Source organism: Callithrix jacchus, chromosome 1 (genome assembly GCF_049354715.1).
Source record: "Callithrix jacchus isolate 240 chromosome 1, calJac240_pri, whole genome shotgun sequence".
NCBI lineage: Eukaryota > Metazoa > Chordata > Mammalia > Primates > Cebidae > Callithrix > Callithrix jacchus.
In genome coordinates this window covers 162,433,491-162,458,291 of record NC_133502.1, presented here as the reverse complement: position 1 = coordinate 162,458,291, position 24,801 = coordinate 162,433,491, and the positions used below count along the sequence as shown (strand labels likewise).

Below are 24,801 nucleotides of genomic sequence, written 5' to 3'. Positions count from 1 at the left end.
GGGATAGTAATAGTCCCAACAACCTCAGAAGGATGTAATCATTCCATGAGTGAATACATTTTTTAAAGTGCCTGATACAAAAGCACTTCCAAATAATAACTAATATTGAAAATAATGATAATCACCAAATGCTGTTGCTGAGAGTGTTAGAGGCTGCCCAACCATGACATGCTATACGCCTTTTTCTCTACCTGGGAAGTCACCTCCTCTAGGAAGCAGTCCCATAAGTGAGGGGCCAGGGTGACAGGAAGAGATCTGTCACCAGAGCTTCGTAAGGATGTCCCAGGGATTTGACTGGTTTTACCATCTCCTCGGAAACCCACCCCTTCCGCTTTCCCCTCCTGAGGTGTCTCTAGCAGGCTAAGGGGCTGCTATCTGCTATCAGAAGGGTGATGGCATTTCCTTTGACTCCTCCTCCTCCCCACAGGGCTCTGGGGAGAGGAGTGAAAGTAATCAAGGCACCCCTGCAACCTCTGTCCTCTGGCAAAGTGTGTGGACATCTGACTGTGGTCTGGCCAGGTCACATCTGCCCAATAATTATGTCGGCAGGGCTTGCCAGAGTAAGAGCAAAAGGAGGGCTTCCAGAGTGTTTATGGAAAGGCTTCCTGATCTTTCCTCTCAGGCCATTAGACCCCTTCAGTTAGCTGAGCTGCCATTGTCAGCAGAAGCAGGCTCCTGAGCTCTGACTCAGCAGGGAAGGAAAAGCTGCCTCTGGAATCTGAGTGTGGGTCAGGTCCTCAGGGCCCTTCCCCTGAGCTCAGCAAGAGTACTGAATGCGTTCTCCCTATCACTCCCTGCAAAGGTTGTGCTGGGGGCTGAATGCAACACTTGGCATTTGGCCCTCAGCTGACAACCGGGAGATGGATGGATGGATGGATGGATGGATGGATGGATGAATAAAGTGGATGGATGGATGAATGGATAGATAGGTAGATGGATGGATGGATAGATGGATGAAAGCATGGATGGGTAGATGGATAGATGTATAGATAGATGAATAAATGGATGGATGGAGAAATGGATAGATGGATAAATAGATGATAAATGGATAGGTGGATGGATGATAGATGAAGGGATGAATGGATGGATGGATGGATAATGACTGGCTGGCTGGCTGGCTGGCTGGGTGGATAAATGGATGGATGGATTCACAGGTAGATGAATTGGTGGGTGGATGGATGGATGGATGGATGGATATGTGGATGAATGGATGGATGGGTGGGTAAACGGGTAGATGGATGGATGGATAAATGGATAGTAGATGAATAGGTAGGTAGATGGATGGATGCATGGATAAATGGATGAATGGATGGATGAATAGATGAAGGGATGGATAGATGAATGAATAGATGGATGGTGGATGAATAGATGGATGGATGGATAATGGCTGGCTGGAGAGGTGGGTGGATGAATGGATGCGTGAATAGGTAGGTGAATTGGTAGATGGATGGATAAATGGATGAATGGATGGATGGGTGGATGAAAGAGTAGATATATAATGATGGATGAAGATGGACTGATAGATGGATAGATAAATGGATGGGTAAATGAATAAGTAGATGAATGAATAGAAGGACAGTCCCTGGGGGAAATGAGAACATGAGTGCTGGCAGCATGTTATAATGATTCCATAACAGAATCTGGAGTCAGAAGGCCAAAATTTAGAGCCTGAGAAGACAAGCAGTGTGCCTGGACTCTGAGCCTCAGTTCCCGCCACTATAAAACAGGGTTATAAAGAGTGCCTACACCATAGGGTTGTTAAGCGGATGAAATGGTCATCTTCCTCATCATCTTCACCCAAGCCCCACATTAACTGCTTGAGTCTCTTACTGACACTTGGACCTCAATTCCCTACCTATAAGACAAGAGAAACATACCTTGAGACAGCACAGGTGTTAACAATGTCTAAAAATTCTATAGCCCTGTGTTGCTGGTTCAGGTTGGCTTGAGTTTAAGACGCTTATTCTTCCTTAGGACCCAAGGGCTTTCATTTCATTTCAAACTCCTCCTTCTCATCCTTTCTCCCATCTGCCTGTCCTCGGGTTCTAAGCTAAAATAAACTACTGCTTAAGGATTCTCTTAGTGGTGTATCTTACATGTTTTAACCACTGAAACCCTCTTATTACCATGAAATATTATTCACTATTATTGACTATAAACTGGGACTTAGAATGGGAGGAGCCATTTGGTTGGGGAAGACGTAAGGGCAGGAAGCCACCTGGCCCTTCCTCTAGTCCCGTCTCAACAACCCCTGGAGGGCCCTTCAGGTCTACTCACATCCCTCCCCACACATGAAATTTAGGGCCAACCTGCACTCACCCAAGGAGACTTACAATTGGCTGGGCCAGGCAGCATGGGCGAGGCTTCCCCTATCCACTGGGGGGGTTTCTAAACCAACAACTGGCCAGTCTCCAGCTGCAGCTAAAGGGCGAATCCCCAAACCCTGACACCTGGCAAAGGTGACCAGCGCAGAGCTGTCATGAGTGTCTGACCACTGTGGGTCCTGCAGGGCACAAGAAAGGGCTGTTCTTGCCTAAACTTTTCAGGTAACTGATTAACACCAATAAGAAAAACGAATATTTACGGAGCACTGACTATATACCAAGAACTTTACAGGCATGACCTCACGTGATTCTCTCAACCATCTATGGAGAGTGTACTCTTTATTATTCTCATTTTATAGACGGGGCTCAGAAGACTCAGAGGGAATCACTTGCAGCTTGAAAAAGGCACAGCCAAGGTTTGAACCCAGGCCACCTGACCCCAGGGTCTTTGTGCTCAGCCATGATGCTATACTGGCTGGGGCCTCCCAGGCTCGTTGGAAAGCAGGGTGGAGACACATCCAGAATCCCACTAAGGGTGAAGAGATGGGGGACAGGAGAATAAATTCAGTCCAATGCCAAGATAGAAGGATCCTGCCAGCTGGCACCCGCAAGATCCCTTTATTACATAAACCCGCTCCACGCAGCTCCAGCCTCTCCCCAACCCCCCACCCCTGTGCCTGACTCAGGACTCTGGACAGCTGTTCACCTACTTCGTGGGGGAAACAGCAAGCTTGGAAAATATGACATTTGCACAAAACTTCTGGGCAGCAGAAGTCTCTTCCGGGCACAGCCCTGCCCTCCCAGGGGCCCAATCCTGGCTGAGTGGCCAGGTCAGGCCACAGGGACTCTCGGCGTGTGGGACTGCCTGCCCCAGCACACAGGCTGAGCGTGAAGGAGGGGGAAGGGCGGCTATTTTCAGCGGCATGTGGCTGCTTGACAAACAGATCTGGGAGAGGTTTCAGTTTCCCTGGGCAGACGTGGAGCCAGCCCACCGCCACCCTGGCCCTCTGGACAGCTCCTCCAGGATAGGAGGGAACAGCAGAATCTCACAAGAAGGCGGGGATGGGATCGCAGGCTTGGGCCATGACAATTCATGCTTCATGCTTTTTCTAGCAGCTCTTAGAGCACTCATGGGACGGACGGGGACCAACTGAGGCTTATTGAACCAGGGTAACTTACTCACATTTGCCCCAGAAAGGAACACAAGCATCACCCTTCCACATTTCTGCACTGAGTCCTTCCTTTTACAAAAACTTCCTTCCCTTTACAAAAACTTCAATAGTGCTGCTTTCAAGCTTAAAGAAGATTTGCCAATGATCATCTCCATTCTACTGATGGGAAAACTGAGGCACTGAGTTCCAATAAAGGGCATGGTCGTCTCCTACCCCTGAGTTCTCAAGCCCTTTCCGTTCTCCTTTGTCTCCCCCTGGACAAAGAGAAGAGAGAATTACCTTCAGGAGCTCCTTGGGTGGAGGCCAGGTGACAGGCAAACGAGACTAAGATCCAGGAGAAGAGAAACCCCCTAGAGACCAGGAGACACAAGCAGAGGCGGCATCAGCTTCCACCCCTCAGGCCCGGATCCAGCCGGGGGAGCCGGGAGTGGACACCAGTCCCAGTCTCACCCCAGTCCTGCCCACGGGAGGCAGGAGGCCAAGTGCAGGCTCTAGGAGCAGCAGCCCACACTTCCCAGCCTCCAGGCACAGCCTCTCAGGGAGGACCTGCTTACATGGACAAACACAACCTCGCTTTGCACAGATGGATTCACCAGGGTCAGTGGGTAGGAAGCAGCACACAGGAAGCCCTGCCCTGGGCACTGGAACATCTAGGATCCATCTCAAAATCCAATGCTGATTCACTGGGCAACCAGGGGCCAGCCCCTCTGCTTCTCTGGGCCTCAGTCTCCCAATCTGTACTACAGCCTCATGATCTTGAGACCCTTCCCCAGACCCAACCAATGGGCAGGAGAGCCAGGGGTGAAAGGTCAGCAGGAAGACCAGGCGGTATGCTTGGAAGACCAATCCCCACACAGGGCAGGAGAGAGAAGACCTCTTCACCAGGACCAGTGCTATGCGACGGCAGCTCCAGACTTGGCTTTATCCTGATGGGAAGTGGGAGAAAGAAAACAGAGGGGACGAGGGGGAGTTAGACCCAGGTGCAAACCTGGCCCTGTCACTTATCAGCTGTGTGACCCTGAATGAGTCTCTCAGCCTCTCTGAGCCTGTCTCATCTTCTGCAACATTGGCTGATATTCCCTATCTTGCAGGCTGGGCATGAGAATTCAATAAGCTTACACATGTTAAGGGCCCAGTCTAGTGCCAGCCACAAAAATACTCCCCTAGACAGTCCACGCTGTCCCTACACTCTGGAGCAGCCAGGAAGGGTTAAAGCTCTGCTCCATGGCTCTTGCCAAGATGGGCAAAGGCAAAGATCCAATATCACCTTCCTGTGGGAGCAGCCACCAGCGACACCTGAAGCCAGCGGGGGTATCTGATCCCCAGGCAGGCAGAGGGGAGGGCGGCACGTGGCCAGAGACAGCCAGGATGCAGGAAGATAGCAGCGCCAGGAGGGTGGTGAGGACTAAGGCTGGGACACAATTTCCAAGAAGAAAGCTAGGATGGTGTGATTCTGTGGAATCACGTAATCTAGGAAACCTGTCTGCCAGGGTTGATAACTGGAACCCCACGTTCTTCCCAGACTCCCTGGGCACCTGAGACAACAGCTTCTGTCACTGTGGGCACAGGGAAAGACACTGGTGATTACATATCCACAGATATCCCTCCTTCCTGCTTGCTCACGTAGGCATGGACTTAGAGGATCCTACCTGAATCTGGATAAATCCAAGCTGATCCTGAGAATTCCACTTGCCATCCCAGTGACTGATTTAGGCATGCATATATGACCCAACTGTGCCAATGAGAGGTGAGGGATGCCTATTAGGGACCCTGGGAAAGCATTTCAAAGGGACAGAGAAGGTCTTCTTCGAGCCTCTATACGTTGTTGAGTAAGGACATACTGCTTGGTGCTGCTGCAGCCATTTTGTGCACATGAGGTAACAAGTCCCATGAGTACATGAGATGCAGAATGGAAAAACAGTGGGTGTCTGATGACAGTGTTGAGATGCTGAATTAACTAGCCCTAGTACTGCTCTTCCTTGAGGCCTCTTGACATGGGAATAACCCCCCTTATCATTTAAACTATTTCGAATTGGGTCTTCAGTTACTTGCAGCATAAGGTAAAGCAGCTGAAACAGCACTCAGGTGCCAGTGATGGTCCCTGAATGCCTTCCCCAGCTCTGGGCCTTTGCACATGCTGCTCCCATCATGTAGACACTATTCCTTTGCCTGGCCAGTTCCTACACACCCATGAGATCCCAGCCTGGGTGTGGAGACATACCACCTCCTGCAGCTCACAGCACACGCCTCGGTAGCCATCACCTGTGTGGTCACCGTCTGTTCTATTTCCCTGTCTGGACTAAGTCTCTAAAGGGCAAGGATACCTGCCTTAGTCCATCTTTTTCCTTTGTTTGTTTTGTTTTTGAGGCAGAGTCTCACAGTGTTGCCCAGGCTAGACTTGAACTCCTGGGTTCATGCTATCCTCCCACCTTAGCCTCCCGAGTAGCTGAGATTACAGGCATGTGCCACCATGTCGGCCATGTCCACACTTCTATTTCCAGCCCCTGGCAGGCACACAGAAAGTATCCAGGATATTCTTACAAGATGAATGAATATTACCTGGTATTACAGGACTCTAGACTTTAAAAAGTGTCTTCCCAAAGCCTCAATTCTCCTGCTCTTTTTCCAGAATTGCTCCTAGATAATCCTTGGTCCTTCCTCTTCGTCCTCTCCAATCTGCTGCCACTGTTGTGAGAATGCCTTTTGCATGGGGCCAGGCCCCCTGCTCACCATGGACAACGACTAAAGGTCAGAGTGTCAAGCTGCCCTGGGGTTGCCTGGGGAGAAGGGCAGGGCCAACCCTTCTGGCATGATTGCTCACTGGAAGCAAATGGCAATAGCAACAGCCCTGGAAAGAAATGAAAGGCAGCTTTGTTTAATTAGACAAATGGAGAACTCCGAGGCTCAGGGAAGGCAGGTACTTCCATCCCGGGCAGCATCTGGGATGATAACTCTTTAGTACTATTTCCCACATCCACCAGGGACATGCTTTCTAGGAAACTGGCCAGATACATGAGGGAAGAGCTGTCCCCTGCATCCCAGTCTTGACAATCCCGAGAGCACAGCTGTATATCAAAGGCTCTGAGAAGCCCTGCTATAAAGAGGTTGACTGTACTTTCTGTCATTCAGCTGTTCCCAAACTTAGAACTCATTTTTCCTGTGATTGCTTCCTCAAGAGAGACTACCCCTTTCCTTCCTGCATTCCTGTAACCCCACCAATTTCTGCTCCATCTCCCTCCATCCCCTCTCTTCCTGGCCCTTGTCTGGCACCTGCCCACTCTCCTTGAGTCCTTCATTGGACTATGTCTCATCCACCCTTCCCAGGAAGTTTCCCAAACTGATAAAGAAAGGCAAGGTGGGGGCCAGGCGCTGTGGCTCACGCCTGTAATCCCAGCACTTTGGGAGGCTGAGGTGGGTGAATCACAAGGTCAGGAGATTGAGACCATCCTGGCCAACATGGTGAAACCCCATCTCTACTAAAACACAAAAAATTAGCTGTGCATGGTGGCGCGTGCCTGTAGTCCCAGCTACTTGGGAGGCTGAGGCAGGAGAATAGCTGGAAACCGGGAGGCTGAGGCTGCAGTGAGCCAAGATCGCACCACTGCCCACCAGCAACAGAACAAGAATCCGTCCCCCCACCAAAAAAAAGAAAAGAAAAGAATGGTGAGGTAGGGAAGAGAACGAGGTGGGGAAGAGAAAGTACTAGAACCACACATGTCCTTCTCATTCGATTTTCCTGGCTGCAGCTGTACCAAAGTGATGACTCCACAGAGTATTAGAGGGTAAATGAGGGGAACTCTTTGTCATCCCTGAAAGTCAGGAGAAGGAAGACTCCTGGGAGACTTGGAATCAGAAGCTTCTCTTCAATTAATCTTCCTGACACCGTGGCTTCCAACTTGAGGATTTCAGCCCTGATTTCAGCCCTGAAGGCCTGTTAACAAAGGTATTCAACCTCCATTCATTCTCCTTGACAAACGCAGCTGACCCTCTTGGAGATGGATTCTGTGTGCCCTTGACCCATAAACTTCCCAAGTATAGAGCATGTCAGAGTAGGAGAAGGTCATTTAAGATCATCTAGGGGTCAGATTCTAGTCCTCTCTCTCCCTTCTTTGAAAAGTTGGGTAATTGAGGGCCAGAGAGGGAAAGTTACCTGCCCAAAATCACACAGTGCTGCAAGTCATGACTTAACAGCGAGTCCTTTTCATTGAACTTGCCTCCATGAAACAGAAATTGCAGACTAGCAGGGGCTTCCTACTTGCCAGAGGCCGGAGCCCCAGGCTTCAGCAGCAGGAGCAGAGATGTAGCCGACGCGCCATCTAAGTAAGCTGCAGGCCTGGAAAGTTGGCTCTCAGAGGGAGGCCCTGCCGATTCTTTTGCTCCCGTTCCAATCCTGTTTAGGCTCCTGCTAATCATGTTTAGCCGGTGCTGGCTCAGGGCTTGGTTCTTCCAGACTTCTGTTTTCACCACTTGCCTTGTGGGCCTTGGCTCTGCGAACCCAGGGCTCCAGAATGTCAGGAAGAGCAGAGCACAGCGGCCAGGGAGGCCAGGAGGCAGCCGAAACGGGAGCCGTGAGGGAGGGAGCCTTGGAAACGTCATCTGGCCACACAGCCCTCCAAGGAGGAAGCCCAGGTGTTCCTATGCCCTGCAGAAGGCCTTCCGCCAGTGCACCAAATGGGGCTGCTCCTGAGTAACTACACTGCCAGGACCGGCAGCCTATTTGAATAGTTTTTCTTCCATCCTTACTACCTGGAAACACACAGGATCTCGGAAACCCACACCAGCTTGAACAGTCACTGAGGGCTCTGAGCTGAGACCCAGGACACAAAACACATAAGCAAAGCGGCCCTACGGACACTAGGCTGTTCACCCATGGGGTAAAAGCTGAAAAGGGAGCTAGCTGGAACTACAGCACAGCAAGAGGGGCGGAGACCTGTCCCACCTGCCTCCATGGACGGGCCAGACCCCCTGTGCCCAGATGGCTACGCCTGGACTTTCTTCACAGCTTCTGCCTCCTCCATGGGAACACAGACAGGTCATCATCTGGATGGTTGCAGCCCAGAACTTTCCCATTGACTCACACACCCATTCAACATGAAGGGAGTAATACAAATACCAGCTGCTGTTTATTGAGCACTTACTACATGCCAGGCCCTGTTCTAAGGCTTTTACAAGCATGGTCCTGTTCATCCTCACAAAACCCAGCCAGCTGGGAATGAAGGTGCCCATTCTGTGGAAGAGAAAAACAGGCAGCAGAGTAGCTCACCCAAGAGAATTCGAATTCAAACTTGAGCCTGTCTGCGGCAAGGCTTGTGCCCCTCCTGCGTTGCCACCTGCCCCCCACCGACATGATTCCATGAGTGTCTCGCAGCCGTCCCCTACCACCAGTGGATATGGTATTCTGCACAGCCAAGCCAGGCATGTGGGTATCAAGAGGGAGGAGCAAAAATACAGGGGGAGTGTGCTCAGAAGGGACAGAGACCACCGGGAGGCTGCTGGCTGCTGAAGGCTGGCAGGGTGGGTGGAGGCACAGGAGAGGGAGAATGTTCTGGGTACAGGGAGGAAAGAGAAGGAAGTAGAGGCCAGGGATGTGTCCAGAGACATGACAGGGAGTCTGGTCTGGCCAGAGGGGTCCAGGAGCAAAGCTGGAAGGCATGCTGGGGCCAGAGCACGCACAATGCAGGGCAAGGTGATGGGAGGGAGGCAAGGGAAGGTGGGGACTGGGCCTCCAAGCAGTGTGACTGCCCATTGCCCAAAGCTTGGGCCCTACCATGGGGTGCTCGCCTGGCACCACTTTTCTGCCCAACTGCTGGGGCATCTGCCCTGGCGCAGGGTCTTCCGGAGAAAATGAGTCAGCGGTGTGCTCACTGCTGCCCCACGTGTGTGTGTGTGTCTGTGTGTGTGTTTTGCGGTGAGGGGGTGGGGGGCCGGGGAATCTTAACCAGCCAGCTTTTTCCAAGACACGGGGAAGAAAGGAGGGGGTGTCATCCCCCAACTCTTGCTCAGAGGGGGCAGGGCCCAGCTACAGCCCTGACAGCTTCTGGGGAGTGTCCTGGAGTCCCGGGGGCAGGATGGAAAAAGAGGAGCTCCGTCCACTGGGCCCCAAGGGGCTGCTTGCATGCTGCTGGCTCCCACACCCACCCACACGCTGCGCCGGCTCCAGCACAGGCTCACTCTTACAACTCCTACTCCACAAGCTGGGAATCCCAGCCTCTGGGCCCCATCCCCGCGCAGCCGCTCCTGAAAGAGTCCCTGCCCCTCTCTGGCCCTGTCTCCCCTTCTGTACACTGAGCGGTTCTGCACAGTGATAGCCCAGTGCCCTTTCTGCTCTGACATGCTGGCTCTCACTCTCTCTCTTACACACGTGAAAGGGACAGGAACCGAGAAGCAGGAAACACAGACCTAGGCCGACTCACACACACGGGGAGATCTCCAGAAATGCGGGGACGTGCAGAGCCACACAGACACGGAGACAGGAGCAGAACCCGAGACCTGGTGACCTAGAAACTTGCAGACAATTTCACAAGAACAGATAGAAACCGAGACGTACAGGCTTGGGACCTGCAGACACCGAGACACCGGAACACACCGAGACGGCCCCAAACGGAGAACCCCCTCATCCCCCAAGCATCCAAAAAGCCCCCCTCTGCACCCCGCCGGCCGCTCCAGGCGCCACCACCCACCCTCACCCACGACCCCCGGGCTAGCTCTGCCCCCGCCCCAACGGGATCGAGCAGCTGGGCAGCCGGGCCAGGCGCGGCAGGGCAGCCAGCGCTCGCCAACTCTCGCCCGGCCGGGGGCGCAGCCCCTATTAACCCTTGGCGTCCAGCCTCGCTGTGGCGCAGGAAGGGACAGGAAGCTGACGTTCCGCTGGAAGCGACCGCGTGGCGGGGAACCCCAGCCCTCCCCGAGATTGGAGCAGCAGGAAGCTGGGGAAGGGGCGTCCCCGAGCTCGTACTCACCCCCCGCGCGCCGCCGCCGCCGCCGCTGTGCCTCGGTCCCCCCGCGCCGATCCCGCTCCCATGGCAGGCCCCTACTTCATGCTCCCGAGCCCGGGGGGCAAGTGTGGGCGCGCCCCATGGGGCCGCCAGCCCCCCGCCCCGCCGCGCCAGGCCGGCTCAGAGCGCGCGGCCCCCGCGCCCCCAGCGCAGCCCCGCGCCCAGGGGCGCCCGAGCAGGCAGGCAGCGCGGCTGGGGCCCCGCAGGCGCCCGTGCCAGGCCCATGGTCCCAGGAGTCCGGGCGCCGCGCTCGCCCCTGCCTCGCTCCTTTTCTGCTTCCACCAAAAAGGAAGAAGAAGCAAGAAAAAGAGAGAGAGAGAGAGATGATCAAACTTTTGGAGGCGGGCTGCTGGCGGTCCCTGGAGGCAGAGCAAGGCCGGGTGAGGGCACGCGGAGGGCGGTGGAAGCTGCCTCCCCGCCGGCCTGGGGGAGGAGAGGAAAAGGAAGGATTTGGGGGAAATGAAGGCGATTTAAAGTCTCGGCCCGCGGTGGCTCTCCACCTTCCCTCCTCCCCGCGCTGGGCCGCCCTCTGCTGCCCCCTGCTGCCCCCTGCCGGCCGCAGCCTAGGATACAGCCTCAGCTGGCCCACTGCAGCCCCGCTGGGACACCCGCCCCCTCCTCCTGGTAAAGATGGGGAAGCAGATTCACAGAGAGGAAGGGGCTGCCCAGGGCTTCACGACGATTTGATCGGCGTTCTGAAATTAGGAACTTCTGACTGGTGAGGCTGGGGGTCCTCCAATGGGGGGTTAGGGTAGAGAGGAGGGACAGATTCCACTCCTGGAAGAAACCCGCAGTTCCAGGGACAGGGCTGGGTCCAGGACTTGGTGTCCAGACTCCCACGACAACCAGTATACTGGCCCCCACCGCCCACCAAAAGGTTACGCTCCCATACTAGGAGCGCTGTGGAGAGCATAAAGGGTGGCTTGTTGAAAGTTTGCCACCCTCTCCCTTCTGTCAGAGATTGGATCCTACCCGCTCCCCGCCCCCGGACCCGCGCACCTCCCCAGAACCGACATAAACTCCCTCGGATCCCACACTGGAGCTAAAGAGGCACACCTTGATCCCCAGGCACATTCTCACAACCTCAGTCCAGCCCTGGGACCCGCCGCCACTACCACCTCTTGCCACTCGTCACAGGCAAAGTCACACTTTTTCACCGGTGCACACTCCCGCACGTATCCAGGCTTTCCCCAAACTCAGACACACTCTTACGCCGGGTCACATGCAGGGACAGCCACGCACCTAGGTTCACACAATAACGCATCCTCAGATCTGGGCTCAGGCGCACGCTGAGACTCCACACTCAAAGACGCATGCACACGGATGCTTACACACCCGCAAATGCACACTATCCTGGCCATATAGCCTCCACACGTGTACACACCCCAGGTGCAAACACTCACGGGCGCACACCCTCACTTGCACAGAGCTCTCCGAGAGTGCCCACCGCACATGTGCACACACCCATTCACTCCCCACGCGTGTACCCACCTCCCCATACGCGTACACCTTTACACGCGCGCGCGCGCACACACACATACACACACGGACACCAACACCCGCCGCGCTCCAGGAGCCTTCAGGCACTTACTGGGTCCCTAAGTGCGAGGCTGGCCGGTCGGTCCTTCCTCCGGCGCCTAACGGCATTTGTATTCATGGGTCCCCGCAGCCGTGGGCGCGGGGGCGTGGGGGGGGCGAGGTCCCCTTCCCTAAACGCTGCGCGGACGCGCGGAGCGCAGCGGCACCGGGAGGGGCATGGGCGCGCGGGACTGCGCCGCCGGCCCGGTCCGCCTGCACTCGAACTTCGGCCGCTCTGCGTCCACGGACTCCGGCGCGGGCTCCGAGAGCGGGGGGCGGCTCATAGGTGCTGGGGCCGCGGCGCCCGCCGGGCCTTTTGAAGTCTCCGCTGGGGGCGGGGAGGGGGCGCTGAAGGCGGCCTTTTAAACCGTAGCTGCACGCGGGCTCGGTCGAGCAAGGTGTCTGGTTTCAACAAACTTTAGGAAAAGTCCCAAGCCGAGAGAGGGGAGGTAGGGGGGTGGGGGGAGCTGCATAGCTGTGCGCTGCTTCCTGCAGAGGGCAGAGCACCCATGGCTGCCAGGAGGGAGGCTCGTCGTGGGACTGGGGAACCGGCAGGCTGCTGGCTGGCGTGTGGAACCACCTCTGCCACCCCCGCACCCCCGTGTTGAGCCAGAGTTCTTAACTTCCATCTGCCTGAACCCCAGGGAGTACAGGAAGACCCCCAAACTGTGCACAAATTGAGCATGCTTGTGCATTCTTCAAGGGAGAGGGGCCACAGGCTTTCCTCCAGGCTTCAGAAGTCCACGGCCCCCTAAGGCTGAGAACGCCCTCTTCAATCATAACTAATGTTTTTTTAATTGCATACTTAGTACCATGAAGACCCTGTCTTTATTTACATTTTATATATTTTGTTCATCGTGGGGTTTTGCATTAATTTTGATACTTTGAAAAGTATTGCATCAAAAAATATCTTGATTACTTAGGCGTTCGGGGGTACTGCTTTGGGCAATTGACCTCATTGTTGAGTTTTCTTGGCGTCTCCTGGTATGCTGCATCTCTGCATGTGCCATGCCCTAGTCCAGACCCTGACCCACACAGGGCTAGGGTTTAAGAGAGGTCTGTTACGTTCCATTTACAGATGGGAAAGCTGACATTAACTGGTAGGTGGTGGAGGCAGGATTTGAACCCAGGTAGCCTAACTCCAAACTTCTGCATCTTGTCATGAGGATCCAAATGTTAGCCTTTAAGGGGTTCTGTGCAGATCCTCCCCAGCCACCCCAGCTTCAGATCCTGCCTCCTGAGCTCCAGCCTCTCCAATTCCTGCACCCAGGCTCAGGTAAGCTTGGCTACTTCGACGCTTTGTCCATACTGTTTCCTCCCACGTTCTTCCCTTGCCCCATTTCTGCCTGTTCACACCTCATTGTTCTTCTAGGGGCAGCCTAGAGCTCACCTGACTCTGGTTAGCTGCTGTGCCCCACACCCAGATTGCAGCACACGTGGCATGGCACTGTCATTGGCAGATCTATCTCTGTCTCCCCACACCCAGCCCAACACATGGAGTCTGGGATACAATATATGCTCAAGCAAACCCCTGTACCAGACTCTGGGGCAGGGATGGGGGTGGAAGGGTCTGCCACTGTGGTGACAGGCACAAAAATGGTCCTGCCTTCTGGTCATGCAGGCATTTGTAATGTGGGCAGACATGCATGGCAACTTCGGTTAGGGAAGAGATTCTGGATGGGAGACACCAGACATCACTGTGTCATGGAGAACCCCCTGCAACTGCATAAAGGTAACATAAGGAGAATGTGATAAATGCTGCCAATGAGATGTAGACCAATTGAATTGCAAAGCTGATTAAGGGATGGAAAGAAACCAAGGAAGGCTCCCAGGAGGAGGTGGCATTTGGATCCTAAAAGATGTGCTGGATAAATGTGCAGCCACGGGGGAGAAGGACATCTCCGGTGAAAGAGTTACAAAAAGGCCAAGAGGATAGAGGTGGATTTCAGGTAGATTTTGAAGGAGGATTGAGGAGGTGAGGCCCAGTGGAGAAACTGTCCAGCTCTCTCCACTGTTTTGTGTGTGTGATACCACACAACTCACTGTACACAAAGCCATTTCCGGGCAAGGGACTGCATTTCCTGAGGGGTCAGGCAGCAGATCAGTGGCTAAGCACCAAGGCCTTTCCAAAGGCCTTGGTGTCACTCACAAATCTGAATAGGCAAGGCTTAGTGCCAGGGAACCCTGCTTCACTGAGGGCACTCCAAAAGATCCATGAGAAACCCATGAGCACCCAAAAAGATTGAGGGCACCCCTCTCAGAGCCTCACTTTGCTCGTCTGTAATAGGTGCATCAGACATGAGGATCCGTGTGGGCCCTGAGCTTGGAGGCATGAGACTGTTATTCAACAGGAAATTCAATTCTGTAAATGAATACTGAGGGCTAAATGCATTTTTGCTAGGTTGGGAGGGAAATGAGGCTCACGGCCTTCCGGGAGTTCATGATCAGCTGGGAAGAGGAGGCATGGATGCTGGGAAGAATTCCAAGGAAGGACCTTGTATCCTGCCTCTGCTGTCTCCTCACACCCAGTCTTTCTGCCAGGTAGGTTCCTGGCACAGAGCCAGTGACTGGGCATGAACAGTTCTGATGGACATTGAATGTGGAAGACACTAAGCCACTGCCCACCCTGCAGAGGGGACAGGGCAATCACCAAACAGCCCTAAGGGACCCATTTCTATGAGGCAGAAGGCAGTAAGCCTGGGAACCAGGTGGACAGGGGCTGCCAGGCCTCTGTAGATGCCTCAGGATGGGAATTCCTGGCCTGGGAGGGACTTTTAGGGACCACACACATGGTTTGCCCCCTGCTCAAGCAGCTCAGCCATGGACCCATTGGTCTCTATGGTGCATCTGTCTTGGGAGAAGCTGTTGGTTGCAATAGCTTCAATGGTGGGCACACAGTAGGTGCTCGCAAAATGTTTATGAATGAACCACTACATGAAGTCTTTTTTTTTTCTTCCATTTTAATAGAGACAGTCTCACTTTGTTGCCCATGCTGGTCTTAAACTCCTGGGCTCCAGCAATCCTCCTGCTTCAGCCTCCCAAAGTGCTGGGATTACAGGCATAAGCCTGCACACGTGGCCCTAGAGGAAGTCTTAACCTGCGAGACAGAGGTTGCATACCACCCCAAGTATCAATCCGCATCCATTTACCCACCAAGCTGCTTCTGAGGACCCACTGTGCACCAGGCTGGGTTTTCTGCTCTAGAAGTGCTATGGTCTGAGGAAGGAGGCCAGCAAAAAGAAAGACAGACAAAAAAATGCAGGTCAGAAAGTCCCGCCTCAAATCAAGCTTGTTTAAGCAGTACTGCAGAACCTGGAGGAGAACCAGGGTCCTCCCACTAGGAGAAGATCTAGAGTCCTCCAGTCTTTCCAATTCCCTGCACAATTCATGTCTAACCATGGAGTCATTCTTTACCTGGTAGGGAGATGCCATCACTCATCAGCCCCTGAGCTGGCCTCTGGCAAATATAAGCTGTGGTCCCTGCTGGACAGACATGTTTATCATCTGACAACAGCACCAAGCACAATGCCTGGCACACAGGATGTTCTCCACAAGTGCTGAGCGAATGATGGAATGAACGCCTGAATGAAAACATGAATGAATGTAAATCCAGCAGATTAGACCAGGGGAATTCCCCCTGCCACCTCCTCCCTCTCCTCCACGATGACCCTCACCCACCAACAGATATTTGTTGGGCATGTGCAGACCCAATGCACATGGAAGACCCAATTTTAGGTGCTGCAGATATACTGAAGAACATAACACAAAGCCTCTGTCTTAACAGAGGAGCAGAAAATACACAAATCTGTTCTATGACGTCAGGTCATAGAGTGCTCTGAAGACCTCTAAGCAGAGTGGAGTGGGAGAATGAGCGGGGCTATTTTATTTAGATAATCACACTCTCTGAGGATGTGATGGTTAAGCAGGAAAGAAAGAAATGAGAAGTGAGTCATGTTCAGTGGAAGAACCGGGGAAGGCAGGGATGGGTCCCCACTTTTTTTTTTTTTGCGACCAAGTTTTGCTCTTGTTGCCCAGGCTGGAGTGCAATGGGGTGATCTCAGCTCACCGCAACCTCTGCCTCCCAGATTCAAGTGATTCTCCTGCCTCAGCCTCCCGAGTAGCTGGGATTACAGGCATGTGGTATCATACCTGGCTAATTCTATATTTTCAGTAGAGACGAGGTTTTGCTATGTTGATTAAGCTGGTCTTGAACTCCTGACCTCAGGTGATCTGCCCACCTTGGCCTCCCAAAATACTGGGATTACAGGCATAAGCCACCATGCCCTGCCTCCCCACTGACTTTTAATTCCCATAATTCCTTGGTTAAATGTAGACCATACATTCCCTGAGGGCAGGGGCTGCTCTGCCTACCTGCTCATGGCTGTGTTCCCAGCACCCAGGACAAAGCATTTTAGTAAAATGAGTTGAATTGAACTCAAGGCTGGAGAGGGAGGCAGATTCTCATGGTGTCTCCCTTATCCCTGCAAGGCAATGCCGGCCCATTTCTCTCCCCAGAGTAGGCCCCAACGCTGGAGCCAGTGCTGGCTGTCCTCATGGCCATGGTCTCCTAGGGCCTGGGCTCTGCCTACAGGACCATGTCACTGTGGCCTGGTGGCCGCCAAAATTCCAAAAACAATCACTCTACCAGAAGGAATAAAGCAGAGGTCAAGGAAGTTCAAGGCTAGCAGCCAGCACCTGCTAGGCACATGCTCCCACCTTCTGGGACCTTCTGCCTCTTCCTCTCTCTGGGTTTATTTCCCAAGGGCTAGGCCAAGTGCCTACGGAGAATGGCTTGAACTCAGGAGATGAGATCGCGCCACTGCACTCCAGCCTAGGCAACAGAGCGAGGCTCCATTTAAAAAAAAAAAAAGAGTTCCTCATTTTACAGGTGGAGAAACTGAGTCTCGGAAACAGGGTTCATGGTTTTCTCAAAGTCACACAGAGTTAACGGGGCTGGTGTGGAGAAGCAGGGCCTCCCCTCTTTGTGCTAACTGCAGAGGGTCAAACCTGTCTCTCCAACCTTGACACAGTTAGTCATCCTTGGAAGCATTAGATCCATTTTCCAGATGTGAGCACTGTGGCAAGCTAAGGTCTCTGGCCGCTCCCCAGTAATGTGTCCAGAACCACTGGCTATCCCAAACAAGCCATGAGTGAGGAGTTCTGGGCCACCCCCAGCAGCCTAGGGTGGGGATGGAGGCAATTGATAGTTTCAGGCCTTGGCTTCTGTAGCCCCCTCTGCTTGGAATGCCCTTCCAGCTCTTTTTCACTGGAGTATGGGCTCTGCCATGCCAGCCCCTATCCTGCCTGGTACATCACACACCTATGCAACAAGGGCCCTGCACGGCTTTGGCTCTGTCTTTTTTTTTTTTTTTTTGAGATGGATTCTCCTTCTGTTGCCAGGCTGGAGTACAATGGTGTGATCTCAGTTTAGTGCAACCTCCACCTCCCAGGTTCAAGCAATTCTCTTGCCTCAGCTTCCCAAGTAGCTGGGACTACAGGATGCACCACCATACCCAGGTAATTTTTGTATTTTTTTTAGTGGAGACGGGGTTTCCCCATGTTGGCCAGGAGAGTCTCGATCTCTTGACATCCTGATCTGCCCACCTCGGCCTCCAAAAGTGCTGGGATTACAGGCATGAGCCACTGCACCCGGCCGGCTGTGTCTTGTCTCCATAGACCCCCTCAGTAAGTCTTAGATGGAAAAGGAAAGAAGGGAGGGAAGAATCAGGGAAGGAGGGAGGAGGGGAAGAGAGGCAGAACTGGGGACAGGTTGACCATCATCTCAGGACATCCACAGAGGCAGACACCGTTGTTGGGTCCTTGCTAACAGAGTTCCATCTACATCCAACCTCTTCGTCCTTCAGTGGAGACTGTGTCCCTCCCAAACCCCAAACTGTGATGTTCTTCCTCTGGCCAGTGAGTGGCCTGGACATGAACATACATTTTGGGCCACTGAGATATGAGAAGAATTGCATCAGCTGGGGTCTTCTGAGAAAGTTTTCCCCACTTTTACAAGAGGACACAGACCAGCGACCTGTCCCTTTCTCCCCATTGGACTTTGTGGGATGCGGTTGTGCTTTGTGGAGAGGCTGCAGTCATCTTGCCACTGTGAGATGACAAGCCATAGGTCCACAGCCAACAAACTGAGGGTGGCCAAGAGGAAAGGCAGAAAGAACGGGATCCTGACCAGGCGCGGTGGCTCATGCCTCCCAGCACTTTGGGAGGCCAAGGCAGGTGGATCACTTGAGGTCAGGAGCTCGAGACCAGCCTGGCCAACGCAATGAAACTCCGTATCTATAAAAATACAAAAATTAGCTGGGCATGGTGGTGGGCACCTGTAATCCCAGCTACCCAAGAGGCTGAGGCAGGAGAATTGCTTGAACTCGGGAAATGAGATTGCGCCACTGCACTCCAGCCTAGGCAACAGAGCAAGACTCCATCTTAAAAAAAAAGCTGGGTACAGTGGCTTACACCTGCAATCTCAGCACTTTGGGATGCCAAGGCAGGTGGATCACCTGTGGTCAGGAGTTCGAGACCAGCCTGACCAATATGGAGAAACCCCACCTCTACTAAAAATACAAAATTAGCAGAGTATGGTGACACATGCCTGTAATCCCAGTTACTCGGGAGGCTGAGGCAGGAGAATCGCTTGAACACGAGAGGAAGAGGTTGTGGTGAGCTGAGATTGTGCCATTGCACTCCAGCCTGGGCAACAAGAGCAAAACTCTGTCAAAAAGAGAAAGAAAGAAAGAGAGAAAGAGGGTGGCGGGGGGGGAAGGGAGGTAGGGATTCTTAAAGACATTACTGAGATGCTGAAATAGGCACTGCTGGACTGATCTTTCTCAAAACAACAGTGTCCCTCATTGTTGACGCCACTTTTAGTTGGGTCCTCCTTCACTAGCAGCTGAAAGCATCCTAGCTTATGTATCAAAGGAACAAGAACTTTGGTCTGTACCAGACAGATCAGGGGATCACAATGACAATGACAGTAACAGTCCCCTCCTCCATTCATAGCCAAAACAATGTCACATTTAGTACTTTGGGGTTCCATGCAACAACCCCATCAGGTTGACATGACAGATATCTACATCTCTGATTTAGAGACAAATAAACCAAATCCGGAAAGAAGGGTCTTGCCCAACTCCAGCCAGCAGCAAGGTAACAAAACTGGGACTAGAACTGTGGCCCTAAGTCCAGTGTTCATTACAACATATGAACATTCGTGTCTGTGTCTGTGTGTGTGCGCTGCGTGCACGCATGCACAGGGGATGAGTTCTCTTTACAACGCAAGGAGTAGTAACCAGTCAGTGGTGATGGAACCACCAAGTGAATTTCAGAGCTGAAAATTCCTCCAGGTCAATGTCTGGTTGGTTCCATGATGTGGTCAGTCAACTCCTATGTGGCAAATCTGGCGTCAGCCACACTGGAGAGTTAGCTGTTTTAGAGGGACATCATTCTCCCTCCTCCAGCGGCAATCTGATCTCCAAGATCTTGGCTACCTCCTTACCCCATGCCCAGACCATGCAATGTGATACATTACTGCCTGCAGGTAGTTCCAGGAAAAGTTGGATACTTCCGCTTGTCACAAAATGAGGACAGAGGAGACACACACACACACACACACACCCACACACCCACACACACACACCCCACTATGCCTCCCAATCCAAGAAGCCACTTCTGCAAAGAGTTCTTCAGATGCATCTCCAAGTGTCAACGTGCTAAAGCTCCTTTCACAGTGACTATTGAGAATTGCAGTTCTGGAATCAGCTGAAGCCTGACTCTGGCTGAAATCACCCTGAAAGTAACAACCCTGTCTTCCTCACAAGCCATCCTTTTTCCAGGCCCAGCATTCTCATTTCCTCCAATCAGTCCTCATCTGGTACCCCTTTTATGTCTTCCGTCATGGTCTCCTCCAAGGGCATTGCAGTCAGTACTCAACTACAGCCAAGTGACCACAACAAAGCTCACGGGTTTGGGTGGCATCTGGCTAGCACAGAGTTCAGCAAGACTATCACCTCCTCCCATATATAATCTATGCTCCTGTTAATCCAACCTGAGGGCATGTTAGCTTTTTGGCAACCACACCGCAATATTCACACTAATCTGATGACCATGAGGAACCCCTAGGATTTTCTCATGTGCCTCCTCTGGTGCAGTAAAGTTTTGTTCCCCTGAGTGGAGCCCCTATTAGGTATCATCTACCCTTTTAGTCTATCTGGATTAACGCTTATTGAATATGTTTCTCCTTTGTTTATGAGCCCAAATGGCTATTCTTAGGGCACAATCCTACCACAGCCTCAGGCATTTGCACAAGCAAAAGGGAGATGACAGGCTGGATGCAGTGGCTCACGCCCGTAATCCCAGCACTTTGGGAGGCCGAGGCAGGTGGATCACTTAAGGTCAGAAGTTCGAGACCAGCCTGGCCAACATGACAAAACCCCATCTCTACTAAAAATACAAAAATCAGCCAGGCATGATGGTGCATGCCTATAGTCCCAGCTACTCAGGAGGCTGAGGCAGGAGAATCGCTTGAGCCCAGAAGGCAGAGATTGCAGTCAGCCAAGATCACACCACTGCATTCCAGCTTGGGTAACAGCACAAGTCTCCATCTCAAAATATTTTTTTTAATTTTTTTTAAAAAGGGAGATAGGCTGGGTGCGGTGGCTTATGCCTATAATCCCAGCACTTTGGGAGGCTGAGGCGGGTGGATCACAAGGTCAAGAGATCAAGACCATCCTGGCCAACATGGTGAAACACTGTCTCTACTGAAAATACAAAAATTTGTTGGGCGTGGTGGCCCACGCCATGAAAATCACTTGAACCTGGGAGGTGGAGGTTGCCTTGAGCTGAGATCACACCACAGCACTCCAGCCCGGCGACAGAGTGAGACTGTCTCAAAAAGAAAAAAAAAAAGGAGATGACAACAAATGCTCTAATAGGTGATCAGGTGACCAGAGATAGGTGATACCACTCCTCTCGCTCTTGGAGTGGGTAATGTATTCATTGAGGGGTATTTTCCCCCTATTTTCTGCATTTTTTTCAACCAGATTCTTATTTGGGGTCTCACCTATCTAGATATCCAGGAAGGGTTATGATTTCATATGAAACCCATGCCTGAGGCTGGTTGCAGGGTGCCGCCAAATTGACACACAGCACCACCTTATATTAGCCTCAGGACCTTGGGAAGCAGACTCCCTTTACCTCTCTGAGCCTTTTCCTCACCTCTGAAATTGGGGGAACTGACATGCACGTCCGTGGTGATTATCCATTTCTCCCAACTTCACCAGTCCCTGGGAGGTGAGCTCTCAGGGCAAATGCAGCTGATCATGGCACAACGTGCCCCTCAAGCTAATGGGGTCTCCTCTAGTTGCCGCCCTTGTGGTTCGTGTTGATAGTAGCTAACAGCAGGCTACCTGGTGTAAACCCCAGTGTTGAGCTCTGGCTCTGTGGTTTTGGGTGTGCTGTTTAACTCTTTGTACCTTTTCAGTTGTGATAATAACAGCACCCTAATATTTTCCATTGGTATTTTAATAGTAACATCTACATCGCGCCTAGGATTTGAGTATGAAGTGAGTTAATGTGTATAAAGCACGTAGAACAGTGGCTAGTGCCCGGAAAAAGTAAAATAAATGGAGGTTTATTTATTACTACTCTTGTTATTATTATTTTCTCAGATGGTTTAGGTGCCAGTGGCTTCTGAATAAAACAGCATTCTTGAAGTGAACAGCTGATGAGGACATGAAATATGCCAGCGCTGGCAGCGGACTGTTCTTTTTCCTGGATGAAAATCTCTCTGAGAATCATTTGCTCTTAACTTTGGTGTCCTGGGGACCACCGCCTTGTGCCAGGAAGCCACCCAGAGTCTTGGATCTGTCAGATCCTTGGGACTTTGTGATAAACCTGCTCTTGTCCCTCAGGTTAGGAAAACGAAGCCTGGGAATCTGGGAGCCCCCACCACTTCCAGAGAAATAGACCAAAAATCCCTTCTCGTCGGGGGTGGGGGGGGGAGAAACCTGGAAAAAGCTAATGAGAACAGACAGCTGAATTTTCAAGAATTGTGTGAGCTGCTGTTAAGCCATTATTAAAATTTTAATTGTATAAACTTCCAATTAGGTGAGTTATATTAAAAGTAAAAGTGATAGGGGCTGGGCTCGGTGGCTCACTCCTGTAATCCCAGCACTTTGGGAGGCCGAGGCAGGTGGATCACGAGGTCAAAAGATCGAGCCCATCCTGGTCAACATGGTGAAAACCCATCTCTACTAAAAATACAAAAAATTAGCTGGGCATGGTGGTGCATGCCTGTTATCCCAGCTACTCAGGAGGCTGAGGCAGGAGAATTGCCTGAACCCAGGAGACGGAGGTTGCGGTGAGCCAAGATAGCGCCATTGCACTCCAGCCTGGGTAACAAGAGCGAAACTCCGTCTCAAAAAAAAAAAAGTAAAAGTGATAAATACCCCAAACTCATCTCTTTCTTGTTATTTTACTATGTTTTATATTTTCTATACCAGTGAAGTTATTTACATCTTTCGTAAGGGTGGGGGTTGGAAACTCAATATAAGCACCTCTTCTAAACTTGGTGTTTGGTGATGTCACTAAGGTAACTTCAAACAGGCCATGGTGGGAGCATTTACACCTCAGGAATTGGCAAATGCTATTAATTAGGGCTCTTTTCCCCCGAGACCCTAGTATTAACCATGGATTAGCTCACCACTGCCCTCTCTTATCTAGGCCAGTGCTGTGCACACTTCAGAAGCAGCTCCCTCCCTCCTCCGCTGGATCTGCCGTCCACTCCCTTGAGCACAGACCCAGATCTTGCTCAATTTAGGGGCATCATTTGATGCTGCGACCTCCTCAAAACTTCCTTCTTCCACAACATCATACATTCCAGCTACACTCAGCTCCTTGCAATTTCTTCAATAAAATACAGGATTTTCCATTCCTCTGGTACTTTGCATATTAAGTTCCTTCTTTAGCCAGGGTAGGGGGGATGTGTTTTCTCCTTTTCTAGATATGTATTCTGCAAGTGTCAGAAAGTATCTCCTCTGGGGAACCTTTCTTCAATCCCCCATACCTGCCTCATCCCACCCCACTGCAGGCTGCATATAGCGGTGTGTTAGTTAACAGCCAACTCTCTGAAAAGGGAGTGAAAAAGTCCTGATTTTTAGCATCTGCCAATTTCCATCATGTAAATATGCCCATCATGGCCAATTTCGAGCTAGCAACATTCAGTCCTCAAGTGTAAAGTTGGGAAGAGGCATGCCAGCTGGTCTGAGCCAATCTCAGCACATCACTGACTGGATCAGATGTCTTTTCTGTCTCACATCAGCCACACCCCCATACAGCCCCCACAATACAGTGCCAGGCCAAGCCATGCTGGAGCCTGAGGCGAAAGGAAGAGTTTTAACTCTTCCAGTTAAACAAAGATGACTCTGCCCCTAACCCACAGAAGCCAGGTCCTGTGCTAGGCATTTTGACCAGGGCTGATCTGCAGACACCTCCAGCCTGGGGAAACAATGAATGGAAACTGAGACTGGGAAGTGGAGACTCCACCAGGACCAGGGGTGGGAAGTCACAGACAGACAGCCATCCCTGAGCTCCCAGGCCTCAGGAGGTGATGGGGCTCCTGTCTCTGGATGGGTCTCAAGAGATTTCCATTTGGCAGGGGCAATGGAAAGGAGATCCAAGCACTAGATACTTCAGGATGGCTTCCAAGTGTGAAATTTGATGGGTTGTCTGTCGTCTGAGGGTGCCAGGACTTGTTCCTGTGTGTGGTCACTTCCTCACCCTGAAGACCACCAAAAAAGAGGTTGTCTGGAGATGTGGCATCAAAGGCATTGTAGGCATCTGACTGGACTCTGGTCTGCGTGGGTGTGGATGTTAAGAGGCTCTGTTTATATAAGATTGGCCATGACATCTGTTTTTTAAGCTCTTGATATCTGTGGAGCCTCCTGAAAGAGCTTTGCCAGATTAGCTCATTGATTGCTCACAAAATCCTCAGATGTAGACATTCTTCTGCTCCTTTTACAGATGAGAAACAGAGAAGCTGGCAACCTGCCCAAGGTCTCACAGCTGGTAACTGATGGAACTGAAACACTAACCTAGAACCATCTGATTCTACAGCCCATGTTCTCAACCACTGTATGTGAAGAAAAGGAATTTCGAAGATGGGCCCCTTTCCAGCACTGGTGCCCGTGAGCACCAAAAATAGAGGCGGAGTTGGCAGATGCAGTCATTTTGGTCCCTCTCCGAGCTGGCCTTGTCCCCTGCTCTCTGAACCTACTCATCACAGAAGCCCCTAGGGTCCCTCTCCCCCACCACCCTTCCACTTCTCCAGCCAGTCTCCACAGGGAGTTGAATGTCCCCAAAGGGGAATTCCTCTGCTCAAAGACACTTGTAAATTCTCAGTTGAAGGGGTCAGGAGAGGAGAAGGAGGTGAGGAAGCAGTGAGCATCTTATCTGCCAGGCTCTGTGTGCACATTAGGGCTCCTTCTCACCCCAGGACGAGGGGGCAGCAGTTTTTCTCATCCTTATTTGAAAGGCTTGCATTGTTCAATATGATAGCCACCAGTTACATGTAGCTACTTAAATTTTAATTCCTTAAAATTAAAAAAAAATAGAAATTAAGTTTCCTAGTTGCATTAGCCACCCTAGAAGTACTCAGTAGCCCTGGTAGTTACCGTGCTGTACCATACAGATAAAGAATGTTTCCATCCTTACAGAAAGTTCTAT

At 51.9% G+C, this 24,801-nt stretch overlaps 1 protein-coding gene and 1 long non-coding RNA gene across 10 annotated transcripts in view; one reads left to right on the top strand and one right to left on the bottom strand.

Moving 5' to 3' along the window:
• The window catches only part of COL27A1 (collagen type XXVII alpha 1 chain), a 156,373-nt gene extending 145,723 nt beyond the window's left edge, over nt 1–10,650 (bottom strand). For all 9 annotated transcript variants that reach the window (XR_013536080.1, XR_004728611.3, XR_004728610.3 and 6 more), the window contains exons 1-2: nt 10,456–10,650; nt 3,776–3,846 (exon numbers count right to left, since the gene is read on the bottom strand). Coding sequence is in view for 6 of the 9 variants with exons in the window: in XM_035255482.3 (XP_035111373.2) it covers nt 3,776–3,846; nt 10,456–10,517 (133 nt within the window). In the remaining 3 variants the exon portion in view is untranslated. The remainder of the gene's footprint in view (nt 1–3,775; nt 3,847–10,455) is intronic.
• A 442-nt stretch (nt 10,651–11,092) lies between these two features.
• LOC118144096 (uncharacterized) lies at nt 11,093–22,348 on the top strand. The gene is made up of 5 exons (XR_004728592.3): nt 11,093–11,209; nt 13,148–13,345; nt 13,691–13,801; nt 14,471–14,610; nt 21,747–22,348. It is a non-coding gene; the product is annotated as an uncharacterized LOC118144096 (long non-coding RNA).
• Nucleotides 22,349–24,801: the final 2,453 nt, after the last annotated feature.